The 18,305-nt window shown below is 40.5% G+C and overlaps 1 protein-coding gene across 4 annotated transcripts in view; it reads left to right on the top strand.

The window, feature by feature from the left end:
- Positions 1–18,305, top strand: part of OGDHL (oxoglutarate dehydrogenase L) — a 58,870-nt gene extending 40,565 nt beyond the window's left edge. For all 4 annotated transcript variants that reach the window (XM_065843331.2, XM_065843333.2, XM_065843330.2 and 1 more), the window contains 7 exons: positions 6,276–6,454; positions 9,661–9,732; positions 11,038–11,163; positions 11,771–11,843; positions 13,848–14,011; positions 14,652–14,806; positions 15,562–18,305. In XM_065843331.2, the coding sequence (XP_065699403.1) occupies positions 6,276–6,454; positions 9,661–9,732; positions 11,038–11,163; positions 11,771–11,843; positions 13,848–14,011; positions 14,652–14,806; positions 15,562–15,685 (893 nt within the window). In that variant the 3' untranslated portion in view covers positions 15,686–18,305. The remainder of the gene's footprint in view (positions 1–6,275; positions 6,455–9,660; positions 9,733–11,037; positions 11,164–11,770; positions 11,844–13,847; positions 14,012–14,651; positions 14,807–15,561) is intronic.

The raw sequence follows: 18,305 nt of genomic DNA, 5'->3' as shown, positions 1-18,305 counted from the left end.
CATCTAGCTATAAATTTTCTCTTTCACTGAAACTGAATGCAATGGGAGCATAAGTGACGGCTGTGTGAAGTCATTTAAACAAAGTTGTTTGAGTTTATTTGCTGATGGAGATAGAGGAGAAAAGCAGAAGTAACTGAGAGACACTTTCCTCATTCTGACATTAAATTCCTGCACTGATAAGCCCTCTATAACCATTGGTTAACATTCATGCCTTAAGTCACTTTGAAATCATATTGAATTAAGCTATAGTTTTACATTAATTGTCCAAAGAACTGTAGTTTTTGAATCATTAAAAGTGCTGTGGGGAAAAACACTGTGTAAGATGCTGTGTAAGCTGCCACTTTGCTTGACAACACCTCTTTCTCTGCCAGAATGACGAAAGAACAGAAAGGGAGCACAGCAGGAACTGGACTAATGGAAACAAGCATTTCTGCTCTGCCTGTCATCTATGGACCTTAATGAACTTCAGCAATTAGAACATTAGTTTAGCAACCTTAGTCAAGCGCTGTGTATTCTTCTTTCCTCTCTCCCCTCAGTTTGGAAGCTGCCCAGGCTGCTGCGCGGGGTCCTGTTTGCTGTGCCCTGGTGTGCTCTGAGCGGCTGCCTGGGGATTGGAGCTGGCTGTTGGTTCTCCAGCCTCGGGTATGCAGGTTCTTTACCTGCCATTCTTTGCAAGTTATGTCTTGCAGCCTGGTTGTCTTGGCACTGGGTTTTCTCACAGCTTAAACCTGTTTTTTGTGTCTCTAGCTGTGTAAGAGTTAATCCTTTAAACTCACAGAGTTTGCACAGCATTCTGAAGATATTTTCATTTCTTTTCTCTGCAGACACAAGCAATATAAGCTTGCAAGGTCTCTGCTGCAGTTTTTTTTACCCTTTCCCTTATCCTGGGTAGGAACCTGCTCCCCTACAGTTCATGTCCCATCTCTAGAACTGTACAGTCTTTCTAGCTTGAGTCACCTTCCATCACCTTCACTCATCTGGTGCCTCAACAAATCCTTTCAGGTGAAGCAGCTCACCCTCTCCTTGCTTGTTCACCTTGCATCTGTCTAGACATCTTTCCACCAATATAATTTTTTTTTAATTTAGCAGTTCAGATCTTGCTCTTTATATGATTTTTTCCATGTGCAGGTAAAAGTAATAATTCTCAACAGACTCCCTAGCAGTTCCTGTAATTGCGGTGGATAGCTTTAATGTTAGGAACTATCATTGTCATTTGCCTGGTGGAAAATGGGTTCTGCTGTACCAAAGATGGGTATACCATAGGCATGTCTTCTGTGAAATAGTAGTCTTAGCAGAATAAATTTCAAAAAATTAATCAGAATGTATAGATTACATTTGGATATATTTTCCCAGATATTTTTATGGCTGTCAGAAAGCTTGCCAGAGGTGTTAGGATCACACCTTTCAATGCAGCTTTACACAGGACGTTGTCAACTTGTGGAGGTTATTAGCACAAAGTGGGCAACAAGATAGGAAATGAGAAATGATACTTTTTTCCTGGTGAATTTTAGGGGTGATTTTGGTAGATGAAACAGAATTATGTGTGTGCTGTGACCAAGTTTTAAATATGTTTAGAATTCCATACTCTTGGAAAAGCACCATGTGATTACTGATAACTCCCAGTGGTCAAGATCTCAGTTCATTCTTCTCTAAGAGCTAGAGTACCCCATCCTTACAGAGAGCAGCATATGTGCAAGTAAGTCTGGAACATATTGCATATTTTCTCAACCATGTCACCCAATCAGTAGAAATGGTCTCTTAATGCTTGTGTAAAATTAGAATGGGATTTGAACCTGTCTAGGGAAATCTATTTTTCAGATACTTTTGGGAACATGCATTGAAGGAGTTGTGTAAATTTTTCCATTTGCTTGCATTGTGTGAAAAAGGATAGAATCACACAAATAAGGAGGACAGAGATTTAAAATATGTTCTGAAAGGCTGTTGAGGCAGTCAGGCCAAGGGCATGGTCAGCAAAAGCCATCCTGTTCGGTAATGCACTGTCATGGTGACTCACAGATGAAAGGCCGTCTGTCTGACTTATCACTCACCTTTTGGCCTCTGACCTACTCGTTGCCTTTTGGTGTGCACATGAGCATCTGCTGGAGTTATGATGAACCGTTCGGAGTTCACCAGTCCAGAAGCCGTGAGTCAAAGATCTCTTGCCATGGCGATGGTAAACAAAAAGCTGGGTTGGAATTACTAAGGAGCAGACTATGAAGACACACTGTAAAAACAATGTGGAACTGTTTTCTCTTTGAATAAACACTTTCACTTGACGGTCTTGTTGCTTTTTCTCTCGTGCAGTTAATTTGTCCTGCAGTTGTTCCTCTACTAACCTTCCAGGAAAGTTTGAATACTGGCACTGACTGAAGAGCCTGTTCCTGGAGCAGAAGAAAGAAATCATGTAGCTCCAATTTAGCTGTGTAGTCATAGAGTTAAGCTAAAGCAATTTCAGTTGCACGCAGAGGTGACTTATGTCAAAACTTCATGTCAAGAGTTGGAAGGATGTTCTTGTAGTTGGTGTTATAGAGGGACTTCTTTGATACGTGACTAATCTCACTAGTTTTGTTGAGGTTTTTCCTTGTGGAACTGACAAAGTTAGTTTAAACTTTGTATAATTGTATGTTCATTAATTCTCAGTTTCATAAAGTGGAAATGCTTGTCTTCCACTCTTTTTTTTTTTTTCTTCTCTTTTAAAATGTCACTTCATCTCCCCATTTGATGGTAAAACTTTTAGGGAAGGAACTACTTGTGTATCCAGCACACAAAGAGCTCAATCTTAGCTTAGAGATCCGAGTATGTCTCTGACAGTGAACACATGGTAAAAGTTGAATGAAAACAAAAAAGGACAGAGAAGGTTTGAATAGGTTTGACTTGATCATGAAGTCTTCCTCCACAGCCAGGTCAATTACCTGGCACTAATAACATTCAAGTAACTCATATGCTGTTCTCATATGTTGTTCTCTTCTATCTCATCATATACTGAAGTTTTCAGTGCTTAGAATGCCAGGCCATCTTAAAAGTATTTTAGGTATTTTTCTATTATTCCTTATATAGTTTTTTGGTATTATAGTTTTCTTTGAAGTAATTCTCTTATCCATAGACTTCCACAAAGAGAGGCTCTCCTAGAGGGACTGCAGCCTTCGGTCACCAGGGTATAAATCACGAATGACAGGTATGTGAGAGATGTCAGCTGTCACTTGCTGGTGACCCTGTAGCAGTAGCCTTTTGTGCATGGAGAATGTCAAGACGATAAGCTTGTTTCTTCCAGGCTCGTTTCTTCCTAAGTTTTCTAAAGTTCCTGAAATTTTTCTAATTAGAAGAGTTGTAGAGTGGGTTTGATCAGAGTCAGGAACTATAGTTTCAGTGACTTTGGGTTTTATCATGGCTTCTGAACAGTTTACTGTAGTTTACTAAATACTGGTGGTCACAAAGCAATATTGGATTTTACTGATCTACAATATTTAGGAAGTCTGTGAGGTTCCTGATTTATGATTGTATTTGGACTCATAGCCACATGAGGTTTTACAGATGGATATTTTTGTCCTGTACTCCTGAGAATGTCTGCAAGTTAAAGGAGGAGAAACCCAAATTATTGCATAGTATCTGGACAGGTGTACTGCCCTCTCAGATATGGAGGGATTTTTCTCTGCATCCCAAATGCCAGTCTCAGGCACATTTCTGTCTTGATTAAATGTACACTACTGTTATGACTCTTTGGAGGTGGGGGGAGACTGGGGGCTGGTAGGACAAATTAAGCAGTACAGATATTTTGTTACCAGAAACTGTGTTAATTATTGCCTAAGCTGGCTTTGCTGTCAAGGCTATAGTGTAGCATTTGAGTGGCTATCACGTCACTGTAAGGAAACCAGGCAAAAAAGGAAATTATGGTAGCTTGAAAGTAACAAAACCATCAAACTGAGTTCAGCATAAATCAATGGTAGTGGGATAAGACTCTCCCTGCAACTTAGCTTACATGTGCAGATCTTAAAATAAATAAGCTGCAAAGAGATAAGAAATCCATATCAGTCTGTTATCTCACTCTGAGGTTTTTTAGTCTTGCAGTTACTAAAGAAAGAGTTACAACTGACTATATTTTACCTACAATTTTACAATAGCAAAGATGGTTGCTTTGCTGGGGTAACCTTCAATGAGAGTCCTCTCATGCTGTGGTTCTGTAGTTGAAAATAGAGCTTTTTATTCTGTGTAGAACGTAAAAACTTCAACTTAAACCATATTTATCCATCAGATAGTTGTTCTCTATGTGTATTGAATCAGTTTTCCCTCAGTCAGAACCTCTATATCCAGAGCAGTGCTACATAGCACTGATATATTTACTGAGAGCTTTAACTTTTTTGGTTTTAATCATTCCAAATTATAATTGTAGAATATGAGTACAGGTACTAGCTCAGCACTCCAGGCTCAGCTATATTGAAGTGTCAAGGAAAATGTGAGCAGAGATCAAATATATATTTTTATATTATTAGATACATTTAGGAGTTCACTATGGAACATGGTATGGAAAAATACCTTAAATTTAAGTGTTGTCATTAAACTTAGATACATTGCAGATAGCTAGATTCTCATGTTCTGATGTGACACAAAATTCTGCATTTTTTTAATGCTACACAGCAGAGCCCATGTAGCACATGCAAACACTCTTGCAGTTTTCTATCTTTTGCCTTTGCAGAACTACTAGGAATCAATTACCAGCTTACACTGCAGTAGCAGTTTGATTTTGTTTTCTCTCTTTGCCAGTCATCTCCCCAGGTCCTGTTGTAGAGCTGGGGCTTTAGCATACTGCAGCAGATCTCTCAGTGAGAGCAAGAATTCATTTCTGCCTTTTAAGAGATTCCTATGGAGCCTGTGAGAGCCTTCAGTTATGTTTGGGCCTTGACAAGTTTTAAGAGCAGGCAGCAAGCTGCCTGGCTCACTCTGTCCAGAACATCCGAGCTGCCGTCAACCAGGCTGCTGCTGTGCATTTGTCCTGCTGTGTTAACCTGATGTGCCTAAGTGGGAATGTGTGGTTCTTCTCTGTATGGAATTGATGAATTTACAGTTCAAACAGCACAAGTTTAGGGAAATTTCTGCACTTACTTGCTACTGCGGATGACCTGAAAATGGGTTGAGATCTTTGACACAAAGTGGAGAGGGAGAATGTTACGTCCTTCTGTTTTCACTAACTGAGCTAGTGACATCATAGAATCATTTAGGTTGGAAAAGGTCTTTAAGATTGAGTCTGATCCTTAACCTACCACTGCCAAGGCCACCACTAAACTGTGTCCCTAAGAGCCTCACCTATAAGTCTTTTAAACCCCTTCGTGGATGGTGACTCCACCACTTTCCTGGGCAGCCTGTTCCAATGCCTGAATAACCCTTTCTGTGAAGAATTTTTTCCTAATATCCAATCTAAACCTCTCCTGGTGCAACTTGAGGCCATCTCCTCTTGTCCTACTGCTTGCTGCTCAGGAGAAGAGACTAACAGCCTCCATTCAGGTAGTTGTAGACAGCAATAAGATCTCCCCTCAGCCTCCTTTTCTCCAGGCTAAACAGCCTCAGTTTGCTCAGCTGCTCCTCATCAGACTTATGTCCCAGACTCCTCACCAGCTTCATTGCCCTTCTCTGAACTCCCTCCAGCACTTCAATGTCTTTCTTGTAGTGAGAGCACTTCTGGTCTTCTCTCTGCCACCAAAGCAGAGACCTAAAGGGTCCTTAGCCCTGCCAAAGGAAGTATTGTTTGCCTGAGTCCCTGATGGATCTCCCATGCACCTATTATGTTCAAGTTTATTTGAAGATCCAAAGGCTATGATCCTGCCTATAGGCATATGAGAGGAAAAAAACAAAACAAACCACACAACAGTGTTGTGCAGGGTTGTGCAAGTAATAAAATTAACAAATAGCTTCCTGAACTAGTATTGTGCTGCAATTGTATTTTTACAGGAAAGGATAGTGTCTATCTCAGTGACCTCACAGGAAAACATCACATTGAATTCTGAGCTAAGGGAGGAGTTTTAGTTCATTTTAAAACTCTGTTGATATTTAAATGTTTGAGGAATAGTTTGAAGGATTAGAGTTGGTATTGGAAAAACATTATTTGGTAGTCTTTCTGATGGAAATGTTACTGCTGAAAACTGCATGATTTATAACAAGGCTACAAAAATCTAGTTCATACTCTCCTTTTGGTTTTGTTTTGATTTGATTTCTTTTATGAGAAATGAACAGAATTCTCAGCAAGTCTGTATCTTTTCTAATTCTCCTACTTGTTTGGTTCTCAGGTTTTGAACTTGGCTTTGCTATGGCAAGTCCCAATGCCCTGGTGTGCTGGGAGGCCCAGTTTGGCGACTTCCACAACACAGCGCAGTGTATAATAGACCAGTTCATCAGCTCCGGCCAGGCCAAGTGGGTTCGTCACAACGGGATTGTCCTGCTCTTGCCACACGGAATGGAAGGAATGGTGAGGGCCAGGGGCTGGCACGTGAGGGAAATGCTGGCTGTGTGCCTTCCTCTGCGGCTGTAAAAGCCAAAGGTCTTGGGGATCCAGTGGTGATACAAAGCCGGGGGAGGAATGCGCTGTTCAGCACGTTGGACTGCTTCAGTGCTGCAGAAAAGAACGTGGATAGATTGATCAGTAAGAACCAAAGAAAACAGAGCAGTATTTCTAAGCTCTTAGCTTTGTGTCCTTAGTGACATGTACCATGTTTTCCCCATTTTTTCTTTTTTCTCTCTTTTTTTCTTTCTGTTCCTTAGATGCTGCTTTCTTTCCCTAGAAACCCAGGTTCTTACTGCACAGTAAGAAAGAAATCATTAGTGTCTAGCAGTACTTTTTGGTTTTATTCTGTCTGAAGTATCTCTGCATAAACTCAGCATTAAATTCACTTGTAATTAAATGATATGAAACAACTTTAAATCATCTTCAAAAATCATTGACTTGGTTAATTTTGATATAATAAGAAATTTCCCTCTTTCTGAAAAGGCAAATGTTTCTACTGGGTGTTGACTTTCTTTTCTTTGGTGGCTGGTAGGAGGAACTACAGTGTCTTAGAGGAAAAGGGCATGGGCAAGCTCTGTATATAGCATTATATGAAGTTCATATCAGCAGTAGAATTATTCTTCAAATCTTTTAAATTATTTTTAAAGGTTACATGAGGATCATGTCAGGCTAGGTCTTTTCAAATGCATTAACATTCATGAATTGATGCATGTATGTTTCTAGTTTTCTATTAAGAAAAGTACAGTATGTGCCACAGTGTCAATCTCCATTTGTATAAATGCTCTAGACCCTTTTGCTACAAACAGCATCATTTTTATTCTCACAAACAATTTATTTTATTTCCATTCAATTATAATCCTGTCTTGATATACTGAGGTGCATTCATATCTTATGAATGGCTTCCATACCCATTTGTACATGAAGAATAAAGGGTCTGATGCTGTTCACAAGGGTTTTGTTAAATTAATATTTTTTTAAAATGAAACCTGAGGGATAGCCTGAATGTGCCCTGAGCAGGAGGTGTGGTCCTCTGCAGGGAAGCACTTGGCTGAAGGGAGCTGGTTCTCTGCAACTTACAATACAGTTAATCTTTCTTTTCTTTTAGCCACTTGGCAACTAAGATTTGCCGAGATCTTCTGAAACAAGCTTATTTTGCTGCTAGTGTCAGGTGTTACTGGAATATTTAAGAATCCTACCAGGCTGCTGAAATCTCTTATCTTCCCAGAGGAGCTTTCCATTATGGGAATGTTATTCTCTCTATAACTACAGCGTTGGGGACAGAATGATTTGGGGAAGGATTCGTAATGGGATATGGATCCCTTCACCTCTAGGTCATGCATTCACAGGCAAGTTGGCTGAGATTGAAAGACTCTGCTGTCTAATCACTCCCTGGGGACTCATCTGAAAGTAGCTAATGGGTTCAGTATAGGTCTGTCTGGATAGGTGGTCACAGTAGAAATAAACCCTGCCCCATCCCACGCAGCAGTTGCCAACAATCCGACTGATGGTGTCAGCAGAGAAATCAAAGATGGATGTGAACATTGAGGCTCTGGACTGAGGTTGTTGCTGGGGCAGCGGATCTGTTTATGTTAGGGAAGCCTCACGTGTCTCTCCTGTAATTGTTTGCTCGTAACATCTCTGTTTGCAGTGTACTGAATTCAGTGTGCTTGTGAAGCACTACGTTTGTATGTATATAGGTTGTACTTAGTGTAGGATTTGATTTACAGCAAATAGATGTCTACAACAGAAGTGTTGCAATATTGGACTGCTACTGTGCACCATGATTTTGCATGGCTTTGCTTCTTGTTCTCAAGCCCTTACCCAATTATGACCAGATTATTTGGCATGTCAAAAGCAGAAAATGGTCAAAAGAGTAATTTTGCAAGGCACAATTCGTGACTGTGTTACTCTTTTGTTGCCAGTGGAATGTTTTTTCTTTTGAATTCCCATAGACGATGGAGTAGAGTGAATCGTGCTCTTGGAAGCAGGGAGGCTGATGTGTTGAATCAAGGTGGACTACTAGCTGTCAAAGTAATGAGTGATTTTGGAGATCATACGTTATGGTTTCAACAGAGGAAGTTGTGGTGAGAAACACCCATATAAAGAAAAAAACGCTCTAGGAGCATCATTAGCTTAGCAATCATGGAGAGATTTGAGAGCTGTAATAGTTTATGTCCTCAGGTTAAAAAACCCTGCGGCTGTCTCCAAAATGAAAGTCCTTCCTAACAGTAACTGTCACTTGAACAAGTAAAGGCTGCCAGCATTAGCAATGAAAAGAAAAAAGCACACTGTATTCTTGTACTCCTCACAGCTTTCTCTCATCCTTTATAAACAAGGACATGGGAGGGAAGAGAACAGATTCCCTTACACTCCTTATTTCTGATACTGTCTTTGACCAGCACACGTTTTCCTAGTGTAAAATGGATCTAACAATGTTTGTGCCCTAAAATAAATTACCTTGGGTGCTGCTAGTGAGACAGTGGATGTGAGTGTTCAGTACCCTGACAGAATGTAAAATACCTTCTGAGGAGGCAGAAATTAATCATAGGTTAGTTTGCCAGATAACATATAAGTGTGTTTTGATCCATTTTAGCTGAAGCATTCATTGAAGCTATTTTGTCCTGTACTGAACAGTGAACAACTGTGGGAGAGAGATCCTGAGTCTGCCCATTGCGTTGCTAATACAGCAAAGATAGTCAGCAGTTAACTTAGTCTTTGCTGCTGTTAGCATGCAAGGGTGGCTTGGCCCAAAGGAGGAGTCACTGCAGCAGGCTGAGGCATGTGGTGTTTCTCATCCTGACATTCCTCTTGCTTCTTTTTGCCCTGCAATAGGAAGGTCATTCTTGTGCCCACATGGACCCACTGCCCTTTCACTGGTCTTCATACTGAGGCTAGAAGAAAGCTGGTAATCATTGCATTGGAAAGCATTGGAAATCCTTTTAAAACCTAGTATCCTCCTATAAAAAACGTTTAAGGAAGACAAAGAATTCCAGTCCCGTGGTGTGTCCTGCCCCCTGTTGCTGCTGCCGATGCCTCTGGCTGTGGGGCCGGCGTGCAGCCTGCTGCGGAGCTGCTGGGGGACAGGATGCGCTTATGCAGTGAGTGACCCAGACTGATGTCTAACTGCTGATTTGGCTTGTTAATGTTGTTTTAAATGATACCTTTACCAGGGTCCAGAGCATTCATCAGCCAGGCCTGAGAGGTTTCTGCAGATGAGCAATGATGATTCTGATGCTTATCCAGTAAGTTGATTTGTCAAAGGCCATGTCCTTTTTTTTCTCTTCACATCTCAGAGATACTTTTCTGTAGGAAGCATCCTTTTATCTAGGTATAGTGGGTCAAGATTTAGCTTCGTGTAACATTAACTTGATCCCAATAAAAGTAATGGAAGTATGTGCTGCTTCATCTCAAAACTGAGATCATATACAATTATCTCTGGCAGGATGATCTTTTTATGGCTGTTCTCAGGGCCAGTGATTCTGCTTGTTTATATTGCTGTGTGTACTGCAAGTAAGTGTCTCTAGCTAATTTCTAAAGGAGGCCAAGTGGGACCGCTCCTGGCTTTTTGCAGTGGAGCTAACTTGTACTGCTGGGAGCATGAAAATAAGCGACTTTAAATTTGATTCACTTAAGACCTTCATATGCTAATCATTCATTTCTACAGCTAAAATATGTAGCTCGACAGGATACTGGGCATCCACTTCCTCACTGCAGGTTTCCTAAGAAACGCTGCTGTATATTAACTGAAAAGCCCAGAAATTAAAAAAAAAAAAAGGCAAAATAAAATGGATATTTCAGTTTTGGCCCTGAGTTTGTTACCCCTGGAGCAATGATAGTTCCACAGCCATGTCCTTCCTCATCTAAAAGTGATTTTTGTTAGTGTACTGTAAGAATAAAGACCTGTTTGATTGACTACATTTAAGCACTGTCAATTGCATGTAATAAGCAAGTTATAAATTTTACCATGGAAGGCAGGAGCTCAAACAAGGGACCAGGAAATCACGTTAGATGCTGTACTAATCTGTAATGAGATTATTGTACCTATATCTGTCTATATGCTTACCTAATAAGTATATATGTAGATATGGATTAAAAAAACCTTGTATTCGTAGAATACATAAATATAAACCACACAAAATCTATGTTAAAATAGTATAAGAGGACAGGACACCTACTGAAAAATGGGAGAGAGTTACCTATACACTCAAGAAATGAATTCTAGTTTAAAGATTCTTTGAAAGGAGTTCTATTTTGTGTCTTCCACCAGTTAAAATCCTAGTCCTCCTCACCCTTCCTGCCCAGTCTTCCCAGCTCGCTGAAGTTAATGGAAGCATTTTGGCTTTATTTGCATACATTTTTAGGAAGAAGTAGTAACAGAAGAGAATGATTTGTAGTGATGCCACCCTAGATCATAATATAATATCAGCAAAGATCTGCTAATTAAGTTTTTTGAGGAAAGAGAGTCAGAAATAAAAGTATGGTTTTCACACCTTTTTTTTTCTCCAGTCTTTTAGACAATTTTCTAATGCCTTTAATGTCTCTCTCAGGAGTTCAGTGAGCAGTTTGAAGTTTCCCAGCTGTATGAGTGCAACTGGATTGTGGTGAATTGTTCAACTCCAGCCAATTACTTTCATGTCCTCAGAAGACAGATCTTGCTGCCATTCAGAAAACCGGTAAAGTTACTGTAATGGACTTGATTCTTCTAGGTATATTAACCCTCAGTGTTTGTTTCCATATGACATACTGCTGAAAAGAACAAGAATCATTGATGAAAAACCTTAATTGAACACGAGTTGAAGTCGCTGATTTGATGGAATGAAAATCTGCTCTGACTTATGACGATTCCAAAACTTGATTTTTCAGCTTATTTCCTTCTGACTGTGCAGACCTTCAGATGAGCTTGTCAAGACACTATGTAGCTAACAGGCTGCATAACTATAAACTGCGTGTCTAATTGCTGGAACTTGAAAAACCTAAGATACAAGTGTTGGATGTTTTACGGGTTCATGGTCTGTGATTTGATTTTGTTCTCAAAGAGAAGCATAAGCAATGGGTTTTGAGAACCTTTAAAGGGAGTGAACCACACAAATATTTTGAATAATTTTGAAACTTTGTAGGCTTTCAAAACAGAAAAAAATAATTTACTGTGTTTGCTCTTCACATTAATTTGGTCTATAACATATTTAGTTTGTGGTTTTTGTATGAACAGTGTTACAAATGTTCCATATAATAATGTAGATAAAGCAGCTCCTAAGCCTCTGAAAAATTTCTGTCTTACAGCTGATTATTTTGACACCCAAGTCACTGCTGAGGCATCCAGAAGCTAAATCCAGTTTTGATGAAATGGTGTCTGGTAAGTCATCTGAAAGTATTATGGACAAATAACTAGCAATACCAAGTTGCATGTCAGACTGTGAAGAAGAGAATCTGCTCTGGAGAGTTTCCCTTTGGCACAATTTCTGTGGAGCTGCAGTAGTGAGATCTAGCATGGACTTTTGCTGAAAAGTTTGCTTTCAAATATGAATTCTTAATTTTAACAGGTTTATCTTGTAAGCAACCATTAATCTTAAAGGCAGTGGAAAGTGCATTCCTGTCTCTGCAGGGATGTTTCCCTCAGTATGCTATCAAGTCCCTCCACTCTTTTTCTCTTCATATAAAAATTGTTCTTTGTACTGCTCTCCAGCTGTGAGAAACAGGTTGCAATCACACTGTGCCCATTTGGAGGGATGAGGGGCCCATTTCTTCTCACAATACTCATTTCTGGGGCTGCCATGTCACACCAGTGATCTAAAGTGAGATCAGTGATTTCAGAGCTGGATCTGCCACCCCAGCTGCTGTTGGCATGCCGTCAGCACCAAGAGAGATGTAGCAGCTGCAGAGGTAATAATGCCAAAAGCTGCAGTAATTTCTCTTGCCATGCACTGGTTAGAGTGTGTTGGAGTGGCATGAGGAAATGCAGTGAAATGTAGTGAGTGAGTGATTCAAGCGATTGCTCCGAGTGTGAGTAGGTACGGTGTGCTACCTCCAGTTCTGGTGGCTGTCTTTTCTCTGCTGTCACAAAAGAGTAACTGCTCAGTTTTTTGAAAGCAATTTACAGTGTATAAACATGCTTAAATATTGCATTATCTCCTTTTTGTAGGTGAGTAAAGTTTGCTTCTGACATTTTCTGGTTTTGATTGCTGTTTCAAAGCTTTGTAGAATTAATCAGATTAGAAACCCTGTAGGGATTGTGATTGGTCACTTTGTCTTGGGAGTCCCCTCTATTTCAGGCTCCAGGTGAGCCACCTCAGTAGTGGCCAAATTCCTAATTAACATTGAATTCTGACATACTTTCATGTTACTGCTGAAGAGGACAGGACGTATTGCTGACTCTCAGCTAACTCTTTTTGCTCTGCTTTTAATGGAAAGCTGAGAAGGAGAGGAAGACTGACTCCCAACTGACCCAGAGAAGCGCAGATTCAGTCTTTTTTAATGATGAATTCTTCTGCTCAGTGGGACAGGATAATTTTGACATAAATCAGTTTCTTTTTTGCACGTATGGGCTGCTGCTTTTCTCCCCCCAAGATAAATGGTTCAAACAGGAACGTATTCCCTGGTAAGTGGGTGTGCTGATTCAGGCTGGGAGGTCATGCTGCTGTCTGCTACCTTGCAGTTGGTTAATGTGGGAATAGTTCTAATCAATCATATACGAGAGCAAAGAAAAGGATCTTAGACCATCAAGTCCCTCTTCCAGCTTCATGTATCCCAAGCAAATTGCTCTCCTGGGAGATGAGATCACAGGGGAAAAGATATCCTAATGGTGAGGATATGCATCTGAAATTGTGTCTTATCACTAATACATATGGCTCAGTACTACACTAATTCTTCCTTTGGCTAATGCCATTTTCACTCTCAAACAGAGGTTTAAATCACATATATACATGGCAGTGATGTATGAGCTTGTGTAAATATTTCTGCAGTTTCCAGATTTAATTGCATTATGAATATGTGCTATGCTTTTATATAAAAATATTCTAAAATCATCTGAACCTATATTAAAGCTATATGGTTGAGATCATCTTGGAAAGAAGAAACAAGATTTCAGGTAATTTTCTAAAAAAAATGTAAGCGAAGGTGAGCCATCCAATCAATTTAAAATTAAAGCTGTAATGCACAATGCAAAGCTAAAAGCGAATCTGCTGTTAATATGTTTCTGTCTATTAAGTGTGAAAGAGTGGAATATTTACGAGCTTTTAACTTCTTGAAACTAAACTGCTGAATCTCACTTTAGTAAAATTACTGGTCCGAAAAGTAGAAATAGGCAGCTGTACAATGTCTGTGCCACTGAGTGCACTTTTCTAATTTGTGCTCTAACCAGGTACCACCTTCCAGCGTGTGATTCCTGAGAATGGCCTGGCAGCTCATGCACCACATGAGGTCAAGCGAGTGATTTTCTGCACGGGAAAAGTGTACTATGATCTTGTGAAAGAGAGAAAGAATCAAGACCTGGAGAAACAAGTTGCTATAACCAGACTTGAGCAGGTGAGATCCCTGATCCACAGAAGACAGGGTCCCTGGGGAGACTTTCAGCAAGGGGTTACTGTGCTTTTAAACAGACAACACTTGCCAGAAAGGATGGTGATAGATAACATTTTTATAGCATTTTGCATCTTATAAGACATTATCTAATCCTTCATGGCTTTGTGGAAAAGGAACACATCAACAGTATACTGGACAATGAGATTCAGACAGCTGGACTTTTCCAGAACAATGTAACAAAGTAAAGGTTACAGTATGATGGCACCTTAAATCTGTATTTGCAATCTGCTAAGTTTAGAGGTTGTGAATAGTACACTTTGCAGCTGCATTGTCATTTCACTAATTAAGGACTTGTATTGTCACAATGACTTCACTAGAAAAATGGTAGGAATATGGGAGATCTGGACTATGACCTACTGCTGTTCATACTGATGCATATATAAAATATGTGTGTATTCACTTCTGACAGCATGAAATCACTTAAAGAAATATGAGTCACTCTAAAGAACGTATAGCAATTATATTAGGTACTAAATGGTTAATTACAGTCATTGGTTGTAATACCTGATAGGTAAAAGGCTTTCCTACCATGGGTGACACAATGTAAGAGGAAGCTTTGCCAGTTATTACCCTGTCTTTCCAGATCTCACCATTCCCTTTTGACCTGCTGAAAGAAGAACTTGAGAAGTATCCAGCTGCTGATCTAGTTTGGTGTCAGGAGGAACACAAAAACAGTGGATATTATGATTATGTCAAACCTCGTTTCCGCACTATTGTGAACCACACTCGACCTATATGGTATGAGACTCTTATCTCCTGGGCTGATTTGTTTGCTTTTAAATTTATTTGGGGGTTTTTCATTTTTTATTTTTCTTTTAAAATTGTTTTTGATTTGAGGATGTTATTCATGGAGAAGTCATGTTCTTCACAAATCAAAGCCTCTGAGTTTGGGTTCTTGGGTGAAAGATGGAAAAATCCAGATGACTATTTCTCAAATTCATCATGCATATCTTGCACTTCCTTGTGGTTCTAAAAGAAAACCAGTAGCAACTAGCTCTATATTTATTGTCACTTAACACTGCACTTAACTCTCCTGGATTTTTCTCTCTTGTTGTCTAAGATTCTGTCTTTTTTAAGAATTTCACTCCAAATATTTGATTTCTGGAGGAAACAGTTATATTAAGAGCTCAGTCCGGGTACCTTTGCATTTATTTTAGATGATTAACTCTTGAGTCTGCCCATGCAGCTGTTGGAGGAATTAAAGTCTTCATTGCCAAAAGCAAGTTATCTAATTATGTGATAGTGTAGCTGGCTGCCCTTGGAGACATGAGGGAGAAGACACAGCTTAATATTGGTGGGAGGGGGAAGCTGACCAGACGGTATAACTGACGGTGAAATTTAGCTTGATTTTTATTTAAGAAAGATTGACAGTTAAATGTCCAAATCTGCCAAGCTGACCTGAATGCATTTAACCGCATCTTTTCATGCTTGTTAGTGTCAAAATAGTCTCTCTTCTCACCTCATTTGTCTGCCCAATTCCTTTTGTCACAAAGGTATGTTGGCCGAGAGCCTGCTGCTGCAGCTGCCACAGGCAACAAGAACATGCATCTGGTGTCGCTTAGAAGGTTCTTGGATACAGCTTTCAACCTGGAGGCCTTCGAGGGAAAGACCTTCTAACTGCAGGGCATGAAGCCATTTCTGTCTAGTAGTCTCTCAAGTCACCGCATCTGAAAGAGGAAACAAAAGCAGGAAAAATACTAGAAATCATGTAACTTTAACAGATAAAATGATCCAGCAGCTGACTTAATTACTGTGCACCTTGCTCCCCACTTCATAAAGAAAAAAAAATTCCACTTTACTTTCAACTATTTTTTGTCACTTGTCTATTTAGATTGGGACCTCTTTGGCACAAGGAGAGTCTTCTATCCAAGGATGCAGTGTCTGGCTCAGTGAGGCTCCAGTCTCATTCTGTGCACACTGTCTAATTACTGTAAGCAGAGCAGGTGTGGACAGCAATGATAGTTATGCACATCCCTGATAAAGGAGAGTATGTTTGGGGGCCACTAAGGAAACAAGATGCATTGTCACAAGGAATATGGTTGACAGCTATTTCTAGGTATATTGGAGAGGAGCAGTGAAACCGAAAAACAAAGATTTGATAGATTACTTTGACAGAGAAATGTATTGGCTGTAGTTGTTGAAAGGAGATGGTGAGTTAGCCAGGTGTTGTGAAGGAGAGGCTGGAAATAGGGAATCATTACAAAGCTGCTAAACTATGGGTGATAACAAAAGTGGTGTGGACTGCTTAGGTATAAGGTGGAGGAGGGTGATGAAGGCAGAAATAAAAGGGACCAAGAAAAGCTTTATTGGGGATAGTTGAGGGGGGAAGAAGCCTATGCAAGACCACAGCTGCCAGAGCAGTGGGTGATCAGCAGGAGAAATCAGCATCAAATGACTTCTAAAGTAAGAGGTGGCAGCACTAATTGCTCCCACTCCCTGGGCTGCCTGCTTTGATGCTTTGTGGAATTAGGGAACTGTGGAGTCCTGTGAACATCCTCATTTTGGAGGAATGTTCTTTCCCTCACTAGACTATGAAGATCTGCTTTTCTTTGACCTGGTAGCACCCATAAAAAGATTGTGTGTGGATGAGAAATCTGTGTTTGTGCAACAAGTAGCAGGTTCTCTGCTTTGTCCAGTGATAATCCCTGCCTCACATCTCCTTGCTGATATTAATCCAATTCTGAAGTGGCAATTCCCGATTTAGTCACCCTTTTTTGTTAAGAGGAGGGTGGGCAAGCAACAGTTGCTGATTGACCAAAGGCACATGCTGTGGTCTTGTACAAGTAGTAACTGATTTTTATTTTTCCCTTGTGTTTACTTGTCAATTAGGATATCAATTGCCACGTGCTTTCAGTATGGAGGTGAAAGTAAACCGCCTCAAGAGCTGGCTCTGTGAGGCGGCTGACGCACAGCAGGTGCTGGAGGTGAGAGGACGGCAGAGGTGGTTTCCCTTCCCGGGAGATAGCGCTTGGCCTCCCAGGAGCACCGCATGGCAGGGTGGTCTCTGCGTGTCACTGATGCTGCTTCTCCGCAGTGCTACTGGGCAGGGGACAAAGGTTTCCCCTCTTAATGTAGGAACTAGTCTCATCAAGTTCTGTTCCTTCTGCCCCAGGAGAACTTGGGTCTGATGGCTGCAGTTTTCTGCAATGCTGGAGCATGTAGTGGCAGGAGATATCTTCCCTTCTCTCTGCTGGCTGGTGGGGAGGCTGCTGTGGCGGAACGCAGAGCAGCGGCCCTACCTTGTTGAAGCAGGAGACAGTAACTATCTGCACAAGGGCCCAGAGCCCTGCGGTGCCTGGAGGGTTGTGTTACACCTGTTAAGCAGCTGCTTGCGTACCTCATACCAACTGACTGAAAACACGTGGATGGGACTTCACCCCTATCTCCAGTTCCCTTTCCTGAGCGTGCTCCTGGGGCATACTTGTGTTTGTGGCATTAAGTTTTACCCTGCTGCTGCTGTTCTGGCAGTGACATAATAAAGCTTGGCAGTTTACAACAGATTCAAAGAGTCAGGTGATGCTGAAAAGCTTCTTATCAAAATAAAAAGCTGTATTAAAAACTTGTAGCTATGATCAGGTACTACTTGTCCAAGAAGGTTACTAGAAAGGGATGAGTGTGCCTTATACTGTCCTTTCATTTGGCCTGGAGACAATGGGAAAAAAACCCAATCCCTCTGCCAGAGCACAAAATTGATGTGGTAAGGGACTTGCTGTGGGATCCAGAACCAAAGCTAGTCTAATATTTGTGAAACTCCACAGCATCCCTTTAAATCGGGCTGGTTGCCTTGGGCTTATTTGCTCATTGAAACATTGAAGCTAATTCAGTCTTTTGAAACCTAATCAACTTGGAAAGTACTGCAGTTGACAGCAGCAAAGATTGTCTCTTGTCCATTTCTATAGCTCAAAACATTAAACTGATAGGCAGTAACCATCACCCAAAGTATTTTAACGCTTTTATGAATGCTTGTTTCTGTGGCAAGAATTGAGTGCAGCTAAATATTGCTGGCACCATTTATTGTATTCTCAGTTAGCATAAGGCAGGTCAGTGCTGCATGAAATGTGATAAATGTACGTATGCCACAGTATAAACAGAGGCAGAAAACAAAATTAACATAGAATGTAAATGACAGGTTTCCATTTTCATTGTGTATCATACATTGTGGCATAATAGTTGCATAATAATTCCATCAAAGAATGTTAAAAAAAACCCAATAAAATAAAAATGTGTAAGAACAAAA

This window comes from Patagioenas fasciata, chromosome 8 (assembly GCF_037038585.1).
Source record: "Patagioenas fasciata isolate bPatFas1 chromosome 8, bPatFas1.hap1, whole genome shotgun sequence".
Taxonomy (NCBI): Eukaryota; Metazoa; Chordata; class Aves; order Columbiformes; family Columbidae; genus Patagioenas; species Patagioenas fasciata.
Note: the sequence above shows the minus strand (reverse complement) of the source record. Positions and strands in the feature narration are given on the sequence as shown.